The sequence below is a fragment of the Chrysochloris asiatica genome, unplaced genomic scaffold (assembly GCF_000296735.1).
Source record: "Chrysochloris asiatica unplaced genomic scaffold, ChrAsi1.0 scaffold00094, whole genome shotgun sequence".
Taxonomy (NCBI): domain Eukaryota; kingdom Metazoa; phylum Chordata; class Mammalia; order Afrosoricida; family Chrysochloridae; genus Chrysochloris; species Chrysochloris asiatica.
Window position 1 is genome coordinate 7,579,898 of NW_006408612.1, and position 19,757 is coordinate 7,599,654.

At 37.8% G+C, this 19,757-nt stretch overlaps 1 protein-coding gene across 2 annotated transcripts in view; it reads right to left on the reverse strand.

Moving 5' to 3' along the window:
• The window catches only part of KIAA1715 (KIAA1715 ortholog), a 111,838-nt gene extending 96,132 nt beyond the window's left edge, over positions 1 to 15,706 (reverse strand). The window contains exons 1-4 of one of the 2 annotated variants that reach the window (XM_006866663.1): positions 15,605 to 15,706; positions 8,393 to 8,482; positions 6,872 to 6,913; positions 4,429 to 4,616 (exon numbers count right to left, since the gene is read on the reverse strand). In XM_006866663.1, the coding sequence (XP_006866725.1) occupies positions 4,429 to 4,616; positions 6,872 to 6,913; positions 8,393 to 8,422 (260 nt within the window). In that variant the 5' untranslated portion in view covers positions 8,423 to 8,482; positions 15,605 to 15,706. Of the gene's footprint in view, positions 1 to 4,428; positions 4,617 to 6,871; positions 6,914 to 8,392; positions 8,483 to 15,604 lie in introns of those variants that run through there. The other variant, XM_006866664.1, reaches the window with a different exon arrangement.
• Between the last annotated feature and the right edge of the window lie 4,051 nt (positions 15,707 to 19,757).

Sequence of the window (19,757 nt, forward strand, 5' to 3'; positions counted from 1 at the left end):
AGAGTGCTCTTTAGAAGCCAGGATGGCCAGACTTCGTCTCTCACACTTTGGACATATTGTCAAGGGGGGACCAGTCACTGGAGAAGGATATCATGTTTGGTAAAGTGGAAGGTTGGAGAAAAAAAGAAGACCCCCCCAGAGAGATGGATTGGCACAGTGGCGCATCAAGGGGCTCAAACATAGCAATGATTCTGAGATTGGTCCAAGACCAGGCAGTAATTTAATCTGTTGTGCATAAGGGTCACTATGAGTTGGTACCGACTGGATGGCACCTGAAAGCAACAACAATACTTCATTTGTATGGTTCAGACCCAATTACTTGGTGGGAATTAAGACACTGACAAAGCAGATGGGAGAGAAATTAGGCAGGTTTGCATGGGCTAAGTGGGACAGAGGTAAATAATGACGTATGCACAACCTTGGAACAACAGGGATCTGGGATACAGGGATTGAGACATGGTTGGTATGGAGAAAAGGTGGGAAATAATATTAAGATGCTTGGCTGTCTTCTGAATCTTGGTTTCTCTGGCATACCATTATAAAATAGACACTTGAGGGGGAGAGAAAGGACTAGCCAGAAATATCACCATAAAAAGCTTGTAAGTCCATCTTCTGCCTATAACTGATTGGAATACCTAAAATGGGGCTACAATGTGCCCAGTGAAGGAGGCTTCCTGCAGAGCCTCTGCATTATATAAGACCATAGGTGGAATCCTGAAACATATCCATAATCTTCTGAGGTGGGAAATTTCCACTTGAAAGGACAAGAAGACCAGCCTAAGGTGGTGAGAACAACAGAAGATACTTCTTGAAAGAAAGACCAACAGGAAAAATACAAAATAATATAGGCAGACCAACAGATTACTACAAGAAAAAGCAAGTTGCTTGCCCAGGAGACATCAAGGAAAGCGGTCGGGTCCCTGAGGGGACCCGACCCACCAATAAAGGGTTGGAAATGTAAAAATAGATGTTTTATAGCAATGAGGAGAGTGATTAACTTTTCAGTCTAGGAGCGGAGGTCCCTGGGACCATCAAGGGAGAAGAGCGGAGAGCGGGACCCTACCTAGAGAAACAGTGATGCCTGAGATGGAGGAGAGATGATGACGTGGAGAGATGGAGGGGCTGGGAACTTTAGACCCAGAGAGGGAGAGGGGCTGTGTGCTGATGACCAGGGGGCCAGCTTGCAGGGTATACCCTGTGGTTGGCTGATGATGCATGGAGGGGATTGTAACCATGGCAATGAAACAATATATGATAGGATGAATGTAAAGCTAATGTTCTCGCATGTAACTATCACATAATTCACAATAAAACATTAAAAAAAAAAAAAAAGACATTGGCTAGAAAAGCCAGAACCAGTAAATTCAATGTATCACAGGTGTTCTTTGGACTAAGAACCAACAATAGCATGTAACAACCTGACATTGCCATTCATGACAGCACCTCCCAGAACTCAACCCAGATACAGAAGTCTTTAAAGTAAAACAAATCTACAAGACTGAAAATGAAGTCCACTACAAAGCAAAAAGTTGGAATAGTGTAAATACAGTTCTTCCAAATAGGATGGAAATCAGATAGATTTCAGGTAAAACTGTTTTATATAGGGAAAAAAGTAATAAATTACAGGGTAATGTCAAAGAAAAATAATACACCTGCACATCAAAATTTAAAAAGAGGAAAATCAGGAAGATTTAGTAAACATTAACATAACAAAATGAAAATGACAGGAAAGCCCACAAACAAAATGAACTGAGCATAGATAATTATTTGAAACAAAAAATTCAGCAGCACCACAAAAAAACACACAGCAAAACGACAGCAATCAATTCAGACCTAATGATTACACACAATGTAAATGGATTAAATGTACAAGTCAAGAGACATAAACAGCAGAATGGATAAGAAAACAGAATATTTCAATGTGCTATCTGTAAGAAACATATCAAAAAAGATGGAGACAGCCTAAATGCCCATCAACAGAAGAATGGTTAAACAAACTTTGGTACATACACACAATGGAACACTACAAAACGTTGATGAATAATGATGAATCTGTGAAACACTTCACAACATGGTTGAACCTAAAGGATATTATTCTGAGTGAAATTACAAAAAGACAAGTATTATATAAGATCAATATAAAAGTTTTTTAAAAAATGGTTTTCTTAATTTAAAAAAACCTACGATGGTTATGCAGTGGGAGGGGAATTATTTATGGGCTAGAGGGTTGTTGTTGTTGAGTGCCGTGGAGTTGGTTCCGACTCATAGCGACCCTGTACAGGGTTTCGAGTCTGTAAATCTTTAGGGGAGCAGAAAGCCTCATCTTTCTCCCACGGAGTGGCTGGTAGTTCACAGCCTGACTTGTAACCACTACGCTACCAGAGATCCTTGGGCTAGAGAGTAGACAACTGTTAACTTGGGTGACAGGGCAGGCAATATACAACAAGAGGGAAGTTAGCAGAAAAAAGATGAAGGTAGAGGAATGTAATAGTTAAAGTGAATAGAGGTAAATGCTATTAACTGTTGGTACATGGAGCGGATTGCAATCATGTAATAAAGCAAAGTATATGATTTAGTGAATGTAAAATTGATTATCTGCTCTGTAAACTTTCACTCAATTCACTATAAAAAGTTGAAAAAAAAACTTCAATGACTCCCCACTACTCTTAGCATAAAGCCTACAATTCTTACTATAGACTATAAGGTTGTTGTTGTTTTGTTGGGACTCCTGGTATAGGATCAGCACTGGACTGAAAACCACAAGGTCATCGGTTCAAACCACCAGCTGCTCCTTGACTAAATATCCAGCCCCTGGCCTTCTTCTAATTCTTTAAATTCATCATCTTCAAAATCATTCCTCAAGACCATCATATATGTTATTCCTTCTGCCCAAAACACTCTACTCACCACGTCATATCACCTTCCACAAACATACTCATCCTTCAGGTCTGAACTTAACCATCATTTTCTCAAGAAGGCTGTGATAAGCAAAATTCTAAATATATCTCTCCGAGATTCCCATTCTTTGGCTATACAATAAAACATTAATCTAAGTACTGCTGCAAAGAGCATTTGCAGATGTAATTAAGGTTAATACTCAAATTTATCCTGAAGGGTATCATATAATCACTTAAGTCCTTAAAAGCAAAGCTTTTCTTTAGCTGAAGGCAAAAGAGAAAGTTATAGAGATGCAGAAGTCTGTCAACAACCTAAATGAGCTGGAAATGGATTCTTCTCCCAAGACTCCAGATAATAGTCCAGGGTCAACAGACACCTTAGTTTAGGCCTTCTGGGGCCCTAAGCAGAAAACTCAATTGAGCTGCCTGGACTTCTGACTTATGAAACTATGACATAATCAATGTGTATTGTTTTAAGGCACTAAATTTTGGACATCAATAAAATTAATACTGACACCCACCCCAAACTAGATTGTTGTTGTTAAGTGACATCGAGTTGGTTCCAAGTTACAGTGTCCCTGTATAGGGTTTCTGAGGAACAGCTGGTGGGTTTGAACCACTAACCTTGTGGTTTACAGTCCATTGCTTATCTTATAGCTCCACACCAGGAGTCCAAACTGGATTGTTGTTCAGTGCCGTCAAGTCAGTTCCAACTCATAGGGATCCTGTATAGGGTTCCCAAGGAGCAGTTGATAAGTTTGAACTGCCGACCTTGTGGTTCACAGTCCAGTTCTTATCTTACAGCACCACACCAGGAGTCCAGGATGGATTAGGGCTCCCTATTACATGCTCCCATAACATTCTGCATTTCTCTTTCATAATACTTATCATATTTATTACTTAATTTAAAGTTAGCAGTTTGAGTCATAGCTAGTCAGAGATCCTGAGTATTTCTTTATCATACACCATTAGAATCCAAAGTCTGAACAAGTGATACCCATAAATGTCTACTGACTGAATAAACAGTTTATTCTATTGTGTCCAACAATTCTCAAGCAAGATATACCCTCTATAAAATGCTGTATTATAAATATATCTACAACAAAAGTTAATTGTTCTACAGCAATGAATAAAAAGGAAAAGGTGGGATGATGGAATATATTCAAAATATATTTGGCTATTATAAACCTTTCTCCACTTACTACTACTCCCCACAATCTGAAATGCTTACTCCATGCCCAATATCCGTAGGGTTTTATAGTCATCTGAGAAAATATTGCTATGAAGAGCCATTATTACTAATGCCAGTGGTCATATCCCTTAGACATCCGGGGTTATATGTAAAGGCTTAATACAACTGTTATTGTTGTTGTTGTTGTTATACTTTTTGAAAAATATTTTCAAACAGCAAACAAAAAAAATCCAAATTTATTCAGTCTTCTAAGGCCTTATGATTTCAAACTAAAGAGACTGAATATACTAAAACTATCTGGTCAGAAAGGAGGAAGGTCAACAAGAAAAATTTACTTACATTAGTGGAAAAGCAAAAAATGGTAGTGTCATGGTAAGTCTTGCTGTAAATTCATCGGGAAGATACCACAAGTATACAATTAAGCATGTAAACAGGTAGAGAACTGAGGAATAGAGAATTAATCTTCCGACCCATAATTTTTGTAATCTCTGATTTTTTTCACTAAATTCTTCCAAAGCTTGAATTTCCTGTTAAGAGAAAATTATTTTATATTACTAAATTTCAAACTTTCTAAAGAAATCAAAATGGTAACAAAAAAATTTACATCTCAGATAAGTCATATAAAAAGATTTCTCAAAATTCAATGAAAAAATATGTTAACGTCTTAAACCAAGATGAGCCTCCACCTACAGCCTGAGAGGGTGTTCCTGTCTCTAATCTACTAGCACAGTGACTGTCTGGTTCACTTTGTGTTGCACACCGTGCAGACCCGGTCAGGAGTTCGAGGCCCTGTGGTCCCAAGTATTGCAGACCGTACAGACCGCAGGCTCTGAGAAACAGACTCTAGCCACCTAGCAGACATAGCAAACTGTTTTTCATCTTAGTGTTCAGTTATATTTATTATTAATTGCATACATGAAGCCCTGATATCCACAGATAAATGTAATATTTTCCTAAAAGCCAAGACTGTAAAATTCCAAAAAGGCAAATTTCTTCCCTCAAAGAATTCAGTCAAAGTAAATTGGGTGGCTTCCCGAGTCTTTGTTCTAAGGACAATAGGACTGCCCTCCCTAAAAGTGTTTCCAGGTGCAGCCCATTCACCTAGGCTCCTGAAAACCTGGCTCAGGAAGCCAACACAATGGGAATCCCCCAATCCTCCTTTTCCTTCCCCCATTTGAGGCTAGGTGCTAAAAGGTATGTTAATTAAGCTTGAGAAACCAAGTTGTGGTCCTGAGATTCGAACCTGCGAAGTACAATGTAAAGTTGCCGGAATGTCTGGAAAATTACGTATGTTAGCTGTACCTTGTCTTAGTCCCACCCAGCTTTGTGTATAGTTCCTCCCCTAAATAAAACGGAGGCGCAGATCGAATCCAAGTGCATTACGACTGGCAAGGCCTGCGTTACAGCATGCAGGGGGCTCAGTCCAGCATTGCAACCATACTGCCTGTTTAGCCAAGATGTTTACTATGCAGGATATTACGGCCTTCATGGCTGAGATGTTTGCAATGTGGGATCTGCCTGATGCCAGTCCCGCATCCACTCTGGTTTCGGGGTGTCTCTTTGTCTCTCTCTTTGTGTCCTGTGTGTCTTTCCATATCTTTATCGCCGCCAGATATCCCCACCTCGTGAACCAAATTCCTATGTCAAGGCAGGTCCTCGGCAACTTTGCAACACTGATAGGGCGAACTCTGACTGAAAATTAAATTGCTTCATCCCCCCTCCACTACACACTAAAAATTAAGGTAAAAAATACGAAATACCTATCTGACAAGTCATTTATTTCAAATGCAAAATTAAGATACCACATTCAAACTATCAAACACAAAGATTAAAGAAACGAGATTGACATCAATAAATAATGTTTTTTGAGTCAAACAAAAATTTATTTTTCCTGTGTAATGTCTAAACAAAAATCTGGTTGTAAAAATGAGTGAATAAAAATTAAAAGTGATCTATAGAGATTGTTTCCGTTTCTTTCATTGTTCTCAATATTGCCTCGGGTTCTGGTAGCGTAGCGGTTACGAATTGGGCTGCTAACCTCAAGGTCAGCAGTTCTAAACTACCAGCTGTTCCAGGGCAGAAAGATGAGGCTTTCTACTCCCGTAAAGATTTCCAGCCTCAGAAACCCTGTACGGGGTCACTGTGAGTCGGAGCCGACTCCACAGCACACCACCAGCAGTCCGTTTTGTAATAATGCTCTTGTTAAGGACGCTCCTACCCATACTCATAGCAACCCTGTGGACAACAGTCCTGCGTCATCTCAGTCGTTAGGCTGGAGCCGTTGTGGCAGCCACTGTATCAGTGATAGGCAATAGAAAAGCCATGAAAATTGTGTGGACTGATAAAAACCGTTGCAGACTATCTCATAACCTATTTAATCTTATCTGTAACAATAATTTATACCATTTTGTAGCTTTAACTTCATTCTATGAGACTATTACTTGGCACATGATCTTAAGTCACTGTCACATTTTAGAATTATTTTACGTCATGCATTGCATTAAGGTTCCTAGTCTTACTCTATTGTTGTGGTTGCTAAGTGCTGTCGAGTGCATTCTGACTCACAGCAGCCCTGTATAGGGTTTCCAAGGAGTAGTTGGTGGGCTTGAACTGCCGACCTTGTGGTTTACAGTCCAGTGCTAATCCTATGGTGCCACACCAGGAGTCTTACTCTATATAATCTATAAATTCCCAGATCAAATCTAGTCTTCAAAATAATATACACTAAGATAATACTTAATACCTAAAATGAATTTAAATATCTCATAGCCAAAGAACATACCTTATCTATATTTTCCAAAACTTCTACAGTTGAAGGTTTTGTCTGTTATAGAAATAGAAATAAGAGAGCATTATAATCTGCCATGGTAAACATACTTTCATGTTCAAGTAACACTTTACATAATCATAGAGGAAAATAAGACTTTTTTCTAATGTTATCAAGTAATGTGCATTAATATTCATTTATAATTTAGAAGTTAGTTTTAAATTAAAATAATTATAAACAGAACTATTAAAGATATAAGTATTTTATTTAACTTATTTTTAGCCCTAGAAAGACATTCAACTCTGATAGTTCATTGTTTTATCATTCTTTATTACAACAGAGCACACTTTTTATAGAGAAGTTAATTTTCCTCTGATAATTCTTTTTTAGATATATGATAATTCAAAAGAATTCACATATGTAAAGATTCAGACTAAAGACGGCCTGTTTTACTATTGCTAGAAGTCCACCTAGACCTCTGAAAGTTAAAATTAGTATCTTTATGCTGCATTCCTAAAGTACTTTTCCTGAAGACTAGCTTTTAAAAGGACATATATGAATATTTCATTATAACAGAGCTTGTTGAAACAGGAATGTGTTGTATGCCACCCAGTATAAAAACCAGGCAAAATGACTCATGCACGCTTGAGAAAATATTTACCAAAGTAGGCAATAAATACCAATTCACTGTAGTTACAGTACACATCAGGTTAAACCATATGAAATAGACACTTGCATAAGTCTAAGTGGTTGAATATTAGCAATTTCGTACGGATTAACCTAATAAGAAAGATGAAGAATAATTTAATATGATCCTGATTCTCGGGCAGAAGGCAAAAGGTTTTATTTTTGTTTTATGAGGGAGGAGGTATAAATATAATAATAATCCAAAATAAAGTAGTTCAGTCACAGTCCAAAAACTAAATTTTATAGCAAATATTACTAAAGTCCATTCTTATAATAATAGGGAGCCAAGAAATAGTTTGTCTGCGATTACAGTATCTTCTCCTACAGCAAAAAAGAATTTATCAATATATTTTCTGACTTTAAATTTCAGACATTTCCCCTAAAAGTTTATCCAATAAAATCAAAACACATTTCTAATTTTGATGTGTGATATAAAACTGTCTACCCTGTAATTTCCTAAAAGCATAGTTCTTGATTTCAGTCAAATATTTGTAACAAGCTTCAAGTCAAAAGATAAGTCTGTAAAAACATTAAGTACTATATAGAATACTTAGTATCAAACATCTTTCAAATAAAAGGTAGTATAAAAAGAAAACAAGAAATAACTATTTGCACATGAATATATATTGAAAGAGAAATAATTCATAAATGAAAAAATTATACATCTACATAACAAGTAAAATTATTAAAAATGAAACCCAAATTAAAAACTAATTCAGAAAAGAATCAAAGAAAGAAAAAATAGAGTTGGGGATAATAGTCTACACCACAGAGGAGACTTTTACAAATAGCTTTATGTGACACTTTCATGTTTGATTTAAGGACTAGTTATAAAGAAAAGTAACTTACCCTCCATCGAGAAAATATTCCACCCATCATTTATTTGTAGAAAACAGGTCACAATGATAAACACCATTAACTGTCCAGAGAAATTCTCAGCTAGAAATAAAGCATTTTAAATTTTAAGTTAAACACACAGCATATCCATTATAAAAGTTAAATGTTGCAATTAAGCCTGAAAATATTTTAAATGTTAATTTTTTTGGATTCTAATTATGTGGAATTTGAATTCAGGCAATCATTGGGGTGGATATTATTTCAGAACTCTTTCTTCAAAGCCAGGACATATTTAAAAGTGAAAACCAAACTGGAAAGTGTTTTTTAATGATAAAACATTTTTAAATTAAAATTCATGAAACGTTGCAAATTTCTGTTCTTTAATGTTAATCTCTTGTATTGTGAGAAAAAGTTCCATGACATGCTTTTACTATAACTTTTTATCATTTAGCTATGAAATCCTATTCAGGGTCATTATGAGTAGGAACCAACTCAACAACAACAATCTCCCAGTTAGCCTAGTTATTTGACATTAAGGGTGTTTTATGTGGTAGCGTAGTGGTTATGTATTGGGCTGCGAACCGGAAGGTCAGCAGTTAGAAACTACCAGATGTTCCACGGGAGAAAGAAAAGGCGTTCTGCTCCCGTAAAGATTTACAGCCTCGGAAACCCTGTACAGAGTCACTGTGAGTCAGAACCAACTCCACAGCACACAGCCACCAGCCAGCCACCAAGATATTCAGAATAGCAGCACCTTACAAGTAATCATGAAATCAAATGGCATAATACATTAGGCAAATTTGCTGCAAAAGACCTCTTTAACATGTTAAAGAACAAAGATTTTATTCTGAGGACTAAGGTGCACCTGACCCAAGCCAAGGTATTTTCAATTGCCTCGTATGCATTCAAAAGTTGAATGAATAAGGAAAAGCTGAGAAGAACTATGCTTTTGAATTATGGTGCTGATGAAGAATACTGACAGTACCATAGACTGCCAGAGAACAAATCTGTGGGAAGAAATACAGCCAAAGTACACCTTAGAAATGAGAATGGGAGAGTACTTTGGACATGTTTTCCAGTCCCTAGAAAGGGGCATCATGCTTGGTAATGTGGAGGGCCAGCGAAAAATAGAAAGACCTTCAACAAGACTATCTGTCATAGTGGCAGCAACAATCGACTCAGAAACAACAACTGTGAGAATGGCACAGGACAGGGCCGTGTTCTTATACTGTGCATTAGATGGAACCAACTCAACAGCACCTAACAACAGCAAAAGCAATCACAGAAAGCTGAAATAATTTTGAATAATAAAATAAGGATTAAAAAGCTACCTGTGACCTTAAGCAAATCACCTGAGCAAAAGTCATTTGAGCTTTAATTACATTTTCTACAAATGAGAGTTAATGGTACTACTACTTTCTCAGAGGGAAGTGATAACTTTTGTTAAGCTGACTCTCAACTCATGACAGCACCATGTACAATGGGATCAAGCCATGGTCACTTGGTTTTCATTGTCTGGTTTTTGACTATAGACCACTAGGCCTTTCTTCTGTCTTAATATCATAACCTGGAAGCGCTACTGAAACATGTTCAGCATTACATGGCAAGCCAGCCTCCACTGAGTGTGGTGGCTCTGCTTAAGGTACACTAACTGGAAATGGATCTCAGGTCTCCCTCATGGGAGGTGAAAATTCTACAACTGACCACAACTACCCTTATTACTGCCTTTATTATCATTTTACAGATAAAAAATAATGCTATTATTTGCACAACAGCTCAGAAGAAATAAAGGACTTAAATCCTTATATCTATTCTAACACTAAATAACTGCTATTCTATGACTACATGATCAACAATCACTTCTAACTCCATCAAGCTAGTTGTATAATCCTCTTTTAGCTATTTTTTCTCAAATATTTTCTAATAGACTCAGCAATATTATACTTTACATCAATTACCAAAAACAAAACAAAATCCATTGCTGTCGAACTGGTTCCAACTCATAAAGACCCTACAGGACTGTCCTATAGGGTTTACAAGAATGGATGTTGCACTATAGGATAAGCCCTAGACTGTAAGGTCAGTTTGAACCAAAAGGTCAGCAGTTCAAACTTACCAGCCACTCCTTGGAAACTGTATACAGGGTCACTATGAGTCAGAACCAACTCGATGGCATTTAACAACAACAACAAAAAAAAACTTATTTATAGATGTGACTGCTTCATCTTTCTTATGCTAAGCAACTAGTGGACATTTCTGTAGCTGAGTGTTTTAATCACCGTGTTCCTTAACAGAATCATCACACAATAATTACATAATTTTTTTAAACTTTTAAGTTTAAATGGTATAAGTATACTTTTAACTGACATTTTTATGTAGTGCTGTAGGATAAGCACTACGTAAGCACCACAGGATCAGTTTGAACTGCAAAGTCAGCAGTTCAAACCCACAAGTCACTCCTTGGAAACCCTATACAAGATTGGAACTGACTCAACAGCACTTAACGACAACAGTTACTTACTTGTCAATGTGTAAAACTAATTCATTTCCACCCAAAAATTTTATTGAAGCCATACTTCTTACATTTTTAAAACTATAAATGTAACCACAAAATACCAGTACCAAGTAAGTACAGAGTCCTAGTGAGGTAACACTGTGGGATAAAGCACTGGATCACAAAGTCAGCAGTTCAAACTCACCAGCCACTCTTTGAAAACCCTATACAGGGTTGCTATGAGTTGATTCGAAGGCACTTAACAACAAGAAGTAAGTACATTCGTTCCACAGTACTATTTATACACTGGAATTATCATAAGTCACACCTATCTCAGACTTTCTTAGAAAAGCAACAAGGAGACTAAATACAAAATACTTTCATTTACCAAAGTGATTCTTAAGGACAGAAATATTTATAATCTAGCCTCAAAATTTCTGAAGCTTATAAATGTATTAAATGTTACAAACCACATTTATATTATAACCTAAATAACTTTTCAATAGTAAGTCAATATTAAAATTTCTACAATACAAACCCCAGGAACTTTACTGCACAGAAATACAAATTTCTATCTGAGTCAAGACATTAAAAACATTCCAATGGTGTTAAAAGCAAATACCAAGAATAGAAAGAGAAGGGACTTAAATGAACCACTTAACTGGGTAACTCAAAATATCCATCATCACCTTTTTCTGGCACTAGAGTATGTATGAAGTCTCGCACAGTGTTTTGTACACAATTAACCCACACCAGAATTATATTCCTTCAAGTCAACTTTGTAGCCATCATACCCCGAGACTATGAACAAAACTTTTTTATATTTCAAATTAATAACAGAAAAAAAAAAATCAGTAAACACTTGCTAAGCAAGTTCTAATATAAATGTTTCAGATGGAATTTACCACTAGATATTGTTATTCCACCATATTCAAGTGAGGAAACTCAGGCTGTAAAAGTGAAATGTTTGCTTAGGTCCCAAAGATATTAAGTAACAAAACCAGACTTAGCATTTCAGTTTTGATTTTTTTTTTTCTAGCAACTAATTATTTCCAATAACATACCAACTTGAAATAATGTCTGCTTTGTATAGATTGGATTATTATTGTTGTTACCAAGTGCTATCAAGTCAATACCGACTCATAGCAACCCTGTATAGAGCTTCCAAGGAGCTGCTGATAGGTCTGAACCACTGATCATGCAGTTAATAGTCCAGTGCTTATCCTACAGCACCACACCAGGATTAGAATACATATATATAACCTATGACATTTTCAAATAGTTGGTAAACAGATACTTTGGTGAAAAGGAAGTTATAAACACAAGAGACAGTGTTAGCATACAGTGTACCACAGAACCCAATTTCTCATTTGATTAAATATGAATTATTAAATCTATATTGAATAAGCTATTTGCCAAAATCATGTAGATCCAGCGAGGGGTAGAACTACTACTAGAAGTCTGACACCTAGCCCAATGCTTTCTCTACTATAAGCATTGCCTTTGGTTGTTTACTGCATTGTTGTTACTGTTAAGTGCCATCAAGTCAATTCCGACTCAATAGTAACTTGTATAGAGTTTCCAAGGAGCGGCTGATGAATTTGAACCACCAACCTTGTGGTTCAAATCCAATTGTGAGGTTGAGTGCTTATCCTATTACGCTACAACAGGACTCTTTGTTTAGTGCATATCAACTTTAAAATAAGTGCAATATACAATTGCGTATAATATCACAATTAATAAAAATTTTGATGTAAATTATTTGTTTAGAAAATGGTTTTGGTGTTAATGAAACAAACTATGGCTTAGTTTCTAGGATCTCTTAAGCAGGGGGTTATACTTTTAAATTTGTCCCCTAAAACATTAGGGTAGAAATACCAAATCCATGTTTTCAAGGTTCATAATCAAAGAAACAACCACCCTCATAGTTCCAGTAAACTTTGTATAAAATCCTGGTATGTGTTACATACTGTAAATATGCAGTGAGCGGTACTTTCTAAGAGATATGGAAGCATAACAAAATTAAACGATTAAATCCAACATTCTCTATAGCTTTAACTGTATACTTCTGTTTTCAACTTCTGATTCCCTCCTTTCCAAGCAACTCTAAGTCCTTTGGCCTATCATCACTTACAGTGAAATCTGGGGCTAATAAGTTACTTAGCCTCTCTGCTATTCAATTCATCATCTGCAAAAGAGCGATAGTTAAAGGACCCTCTTAAATGTTGAAAGGCTTAAATGACATAATGCATGCTAAAGTACCAGGGGGCTTCAAAAAGTTTATAGAAAAATACCCATTATCTTTTTATTACATTTTTCAATGAACTTTTTGAGCTCCTTCATATTTATAACAGTGCCTGATAGATAATCATTTGTCAGTACAGAAAAGTTGTTATTACTGCTGTGGGAACTGACTTCTTTAACCTATTTCTGCTGCCTTTGAAACACATGGGAAATACACAAGAACCAAATAACTCTAGCATTACTTTGTGAAGCATAAATAAATTACCTTGCCCTTGAGGGAAGCAATGACTCAACTCAAGTGAGTTGTCCTCAAGAACTCCTGCATGAACAGGCACTTAGAGAGACTCTATCCACTCTGACATCACAGTGGAATCTGACTTGACTTTAAGAGATGGATACATCTAAAAATGCCCACAATGTTATCTGAATGGTTTCTATTCACTGCTATTCATGCTTAGGTTTAAGTCTTGGAATTTTAAATCATAGGAGCTGTTACTTTCAATATTCAGTTCATATTCAATTCGCATTAAAATCATGGTACAAGAAGCTCTCTGGTTTTGGATTAAAAATGTGGTTCAACCAAATATATTAATTATGTAATCTGGGGAAAACTACTTATATTGTCTAAATCTCAGTTTCCTCATTTGAAAAACGATTTTTAAAATATCTGGACACCACAGAATTGATGTATAGATTAAATGAAATTATGTGTCCAACACATAATAAGTATTTGACAAATGATAGCTATCATTGTTACCTGTCATCAAAAGACACAAGCAATATCGACAATGACTTCTTATGTGAAACACATTTCTTTCTAACGTCTTATAAAAATGTTCTAGTTTCATAATTTTAAACTGAAAAGCAAAATTACAGCTTGTATTTTAACTAAAACTGCACTACATATTCTCTAATATAAAAAGCATGAAGCAAAATACTCTGAAAGAGTCTTCCATTAAAATAAAACTTGTAAGTCTTTGGAGAAAACAGCAAGGAAAGTTTAGCTCTAGGTTTAATTATTTCAATTTCCAGGCTAAAGTAGAAAATATTCAATCACCATCAACAGTTCCTTCATAGCATACTCGATTCAATTTAATATTAAAGATGATTTGATGTAGAACTTTCAAATGTCCTCATTGAAATTTATTGAAAAGGTACAATTCTGAACTATACAAACTACCGCATTTATTGTCCAAAAACAATTGGAAAGAAGTACTTTTTACATTGTTATCTTATGATGGTGAAGATTTTGCTTTCACGTTCATTTTCACTCTGAACACTATCAAAAAATGACAATTTAATTAAGATTTCTACTTGAAATCAAACCTACTTAAAAGTCATATAACTTCTTCCTTTTCTCATACTCCCTTCCAAGTTAATAATAAATCATCACTATATAAGTTTATTAGGTTGGCGGTTCAAGCTCACCAGTGTCTCCTCGGAAACCCTATACAGGGTCACTATGGATCAGAAACAATTCGATGGCACTTAACAACAACAACAAATATAAGTTTATTAAGCGCAGTAAACGGGTAACCTCAATAGATAAGGAAACCTTAAAGTTCTAACTTTAAATCCACTGCTCTTGTTTAGGAAAACGTTATTTGAAATCATCTTGGCCTTCTTAAGAAGGAACTATGGGCCTGCTGAGAAAAAGATTAGTAACTCCCCGCCAGTTTGAACGTAAGCCTGATAGTGCTGTTGAATAGGGTCAGTGTTGTCAATGGTAACACCCAGGCCCCAGGAAAAAGAGAAACTGACACTCGTAAGTAACCACAGCAGTCAAACAGCAGAGTCACAGGTCCTATCAGCAAAACAGTTCACCAGTCCCAGCTCCCCCTACCCTCTTAAACCATATTGAATAATTAGAACTATAGATGTAGTTTAGTTTTGCTCTTCTTGTGCCACGCCTAACGCCCTCGCCCTTCCCTCCACCCCTCACACTATCCCTCAAATAAGGACAACAGTTGCAGAAAGACTTCCTAAATAGCACATAATCCACGCCCACACACCAGAGCAGCATGACACTGACAGTTTTCAGCGCCTCTTGATCTTTCCAATTCGTGGCGCCTCCGCTCAACACAGAGAAAGGGAGAGGTGAATATCACACTGAATGCAATTGTCTGGCACAGGATCTGCCAGTTTGGAACCTCCCGACCTTTCGCCTCATCATCCGTGGGCAAGAGAACCAACCTAGTCACTCCCAGTAATCTCCGAGAACAGGGATTAAAGGAGGTCTTCCGAGCTCCATAGTCGCCCTGCCATTGTGCTGGGAAATCAAAAGGACCAGCGGCGTGGTTGGGTCAGCACGGGCTCCCGCGGGAGTCTGACTAGCCGCCTCAGCAGAGCTCTTAGGCCACTCGGTGTAGGGAGCAGGTACCCGGGGGAGACAAGCGGAAGAACCGGGAGCATATTTCCCAGGGGGAAAGCTCAGCATCCCTCCCCTCCGCCAAGCCCTCCCAACTGCCCTCATCTGATCGCTTTACCTGCGAGAAGCGGGCAACGCCCGGCGCTATCGTCCACCTTGCTAGCTTGGGTCGCTACCGCACGGGGAGCCTCCGGAGCAGGCAGCAGCCACTGACAGAGAGCAGGGCCCGGCCAACTCCTTCCCATCAAACCTCACGCTCCCGCCGCTCACCAATCGGAGTCGCAGCCGGCTCGCGCCGCACCCCCGTCACGTGACTGGGACCGGGGCGGGCTGTTGGGGCGGGCTAGCAGAACGGTTGGCTCTGAGGGTGTCTACTGGCTGCTTGTCGTCGCGTCTCAGAAGTCTTTAGTATGACTCTTATTGTCCCAAAATTCTTATTCTTTCATTGTCTCCTTTGTGTCTTTTAAAGCCTGTAATGCCTTTTAAATTCTCATTGGAAAAACAAAACACTGAAATCGGACCTGATGTGGTAAGAATAAGCGATAGGCTGTTGAGGGTAGAAATGGGGACGACTAGAAAGGCTTCAGTCCTAAAGAGTCCTGGATCAACTGTCTACCAGCGGGAAGCAGAATAACTAACTTAATACTTCACAGATGACAAGAGACCAGTTCCTAATGAGCCAGTGGAAAAAACTCAGCCTAGTCCCGTTGGAGGTTTTTATCATTCATGAAACGTCAAAAAGGGTCATTTGATGACTGGACGCTTACCTCACTTGTATGTGATGTTGATTTCAAACCTGTTGATAGCAACAAAACCTAAGTTTTCCATCTTTGAAGTCTCTTCAAGAGTACTCTTTCAAATGGTTCTTTCAACTCTACGTGGGCCCAAGATAAACCACCGAGGCTATAAGTATTTGACTGAGATTTGACACGTTGCCAAAAGACTGTTTTCTTAGTCAACTGGGAAAGCCAAGTCTAAATAACTAATTATATTTGAATGTAAAAAAGAAAAATAGAAAAGCTATGCACAATGTAAGGGAAAAGGGTAGGAAACTTCAGTACTTTTATTAAGTTGACCTGTGACTTAACATTTTACCGCTGTGTGTAAACATCTTACATGTTTTCTACTTCATTGAGTTACATATTTTTAAATAAAGTTCCCATGATTTCTTATTTTTGGTATTATACTTTCCAAGAGTATAATGAGAACGCGGTGGCTTCACAGGATAAACACTGGACTGCGAACCACAACGTCCGCAGTTCAAGCCCGCCAGTCACTCCTCCAGGAGAAAAATGAGACTTTCTGCTCCTGTGAACATTTAAAGTCTCAGAAACTTATACAGGGTCGCTACGAGTTAGAACCCACTCTAAGGCACTTAACAACAACAACGAGTATAATGAGAATGCAGTGGCTCTGTAGGGACAAGCACTGGACATAAGCACATCACAAGGTCGAAGGTTCGAGCCCACCAGTCGCTCTGTGGGAGGAAAATGAGGCTGTCTGCTCCCTCAAAGTTTACAGCCTCAGAAACCCTGTGTAGAGTCGCTTTGGGCCAGAACCGACTCAGCACTTAACACAAACTTTGACAATACAAACAAGCAAAATAAAAATGCTGAGCTTACTATCTAGTTGGCAAGAAACATTTCTCATACTGGAAGTTACCAGATGATTCAACATGCTAAAGTCTTTAGCTGCAGTTGAGTAAACCAGAAAAGATAAAGAGAAGGGAACTAAATTTATTCAGTGTATTTACAACTGTAGAAGGAAACGGAAACCTCTCACATGCTTTGATATGGAAATTTAGCCATTTTTGTTTGCATCCTTTGCTGTTTCAAAGCTATGCAAACAATTCTCACCTCTGGAAGATCTCCTCTCCTGAACCAGCCAGGAAGAAAGGTTTTCTGCTTGTTAATGATTTGGCTTCCAGTTTTAATTAAGATATCCAGGTCGATTGCAAAGAAGGAAAAACCTGATTTGAGATGGCAAGGAACTGCTAGCTATGTACCTGAGATTCCACAACAACCTAATCCTAAAGTTTACTTCCCTAGGGAATTGATTTACACCTAAAAAATGACAAAGTTTGGCCTAGCAAGGGAGAGGGAAATACTAAATCATTAACTCTTTAATCCTCCCAACAACCATAAAAAGTATCATTTTTCAAAAGAGGAAGCTGAAAAGCAAAAAATTATGTACATTGTTGAAGGTAACACTATACCACTGCCTCATTTACATAAGAGGTGTTTATCATGCAAATATGAACGAAGGTATTATAAACAGAAAAATCAACAAATGCATTATGTGGCTTGACTACAGGTTATAGAATCATTCCAAATATTGAGTACCAGACCCTCTGTTAAGGACCCAGAATACAAAGAAAAATAACATAGCCTACAGCAGCTGACTTAACAGCACTTAACAACAACAACATAAAAATATTGTTAAGATATATTATAAAGTGCCGTCGAGTAGGTTCTGACTCACAGAGGCCTTGTATAAGGTTTCCAAGAAGCAACTGGTGAGTTTGAACCACCAACCTTCTGGTTCAAATCAACAGGTCAAGTGCTTATCCTATTGTGAGAAATAACTCTTGTGGTCCAAATTCAGGAAATCATGAGATTGCAAGACCTGGCAGACAGATTGTTGATTTAAGCAGGCTATTCTGGGACTAGGAAATTTAAATAAAAATACAGCCATTAAGACCTTGGGCAAGTAATTTTGGCTTCTCTGGGGGGAGAACTGTATATGGAGAACTGGAACTGGAAGAGGGGCTTTTGGGGGGACACGAATAAAAACCATTTGTGGAGAGCCATGTCACGCATCTGCCCATGTCTATGGGGCTGGGCGCCTGATTTTGCAAAATCTAATGAAGAAAACCTCACTCTCACTAAAATGAGTACAGATTGGATTAGTTGAGCTTTTGTCAGTATAGACATTTCTCACACTGTGTGCCACACCAGGACTACATACATATATATACATATTCTTGTTAAATGCCGTTGAGTCAGTTCTGACCCATAGCAACCCTGTATAGGGTTTCCAAGGAGCAGCTGGTGAGCTTGGACCACCGACTTTGCAGTTCAAACTGACTTTGCAGTCCAGCGCATTAACCCATAGCATCACGCCATACTGAATATATACAGTAGAGGGTAAATAAGTGCTGTGCTAGAAAAAGTGTTCCATGTATCAGAAAATGATAGCAGCTTCCTGGGAATAGGAGGAGGGAAGAGGTCATAGAAGGTAATGCTTTAAAGGAGTCCAAATACTTAGATATCCCCTCCTAATCTACCTGCCACTCCTCAGAAACCCTACTCAGGGTCGCTAAGAGTTGGAATCAACTCAATGGCACTTTAACAACAACAATCCTAGAATTGTTCTGTGAGATGGAATGAGCCGGAACACAAACACCCACATGTAAGGCTTTATTGAGGGGCAGAAGGAGAGAAAGCCTGTGTTGCTGGAGAGGGATTTTTATACTGGTTAAAGAGGGCAGGGTTGAGAATAGTGGAAGTAGGTGATAGGTTGACTAGGGATGCCTTGCCAGTAGAGAGGAAGTTCCAGTAGGTAGGAAGAGAGGTTCCTGGAAGGAGAGCTAAAGCGTGGCAAGCAGCCATTTTATTACGCAAGTGGATGAGAGATTCTATCATGTTCTGAGATAGGTTCTAAGGAAATAAAATCTAAAGAACACCAGAGAAGGTAAGGAAGGTTTAGACAATGGAATTTCAAAGGTCTGACTCCTGGTATGATGCTGTAGAATAAGCACTGGACTGTGAACCACAAAACTGGCAGTTCAAACCCACCAGACTCTCCTCGGAAACCCTATACAGGGTCGCTAAAAGTAGGAACCGACTTGACAGCACATAACAATAGCAATCCATTTATTCTACAAATAAGTAAGCCACATATTTAGAGAAATAAAGAGAATTGCTAAAAGAAATAAAACGGCTAGGAAAAATTACTAGGAGAGTTTACAGTAGAGATACTCATTATTCTGGTCAGAAAGTTAGGTTGAGAAAATCTTTGTTGTTAAGTTCAGTCAAGTCTGTTCTAACTCATAGCAACCCTATATAGAGTTTTCAAGGAGCAGCAAGTAAATTTGAACAGCTAATCAGGTGTTTTGCAGTCCAGTGCTGATCTTACAGTGCCACATACTTGGACGGGTAGACTGAAGCAAAAAATAAACAGGAAATAATCATATGTAAAGGCCTTTTTTTTTTTTTTTTAGTTTTAGGTAGCTTTCTTTTTTTGAATGTTTTATTGTGAATTATGTGATA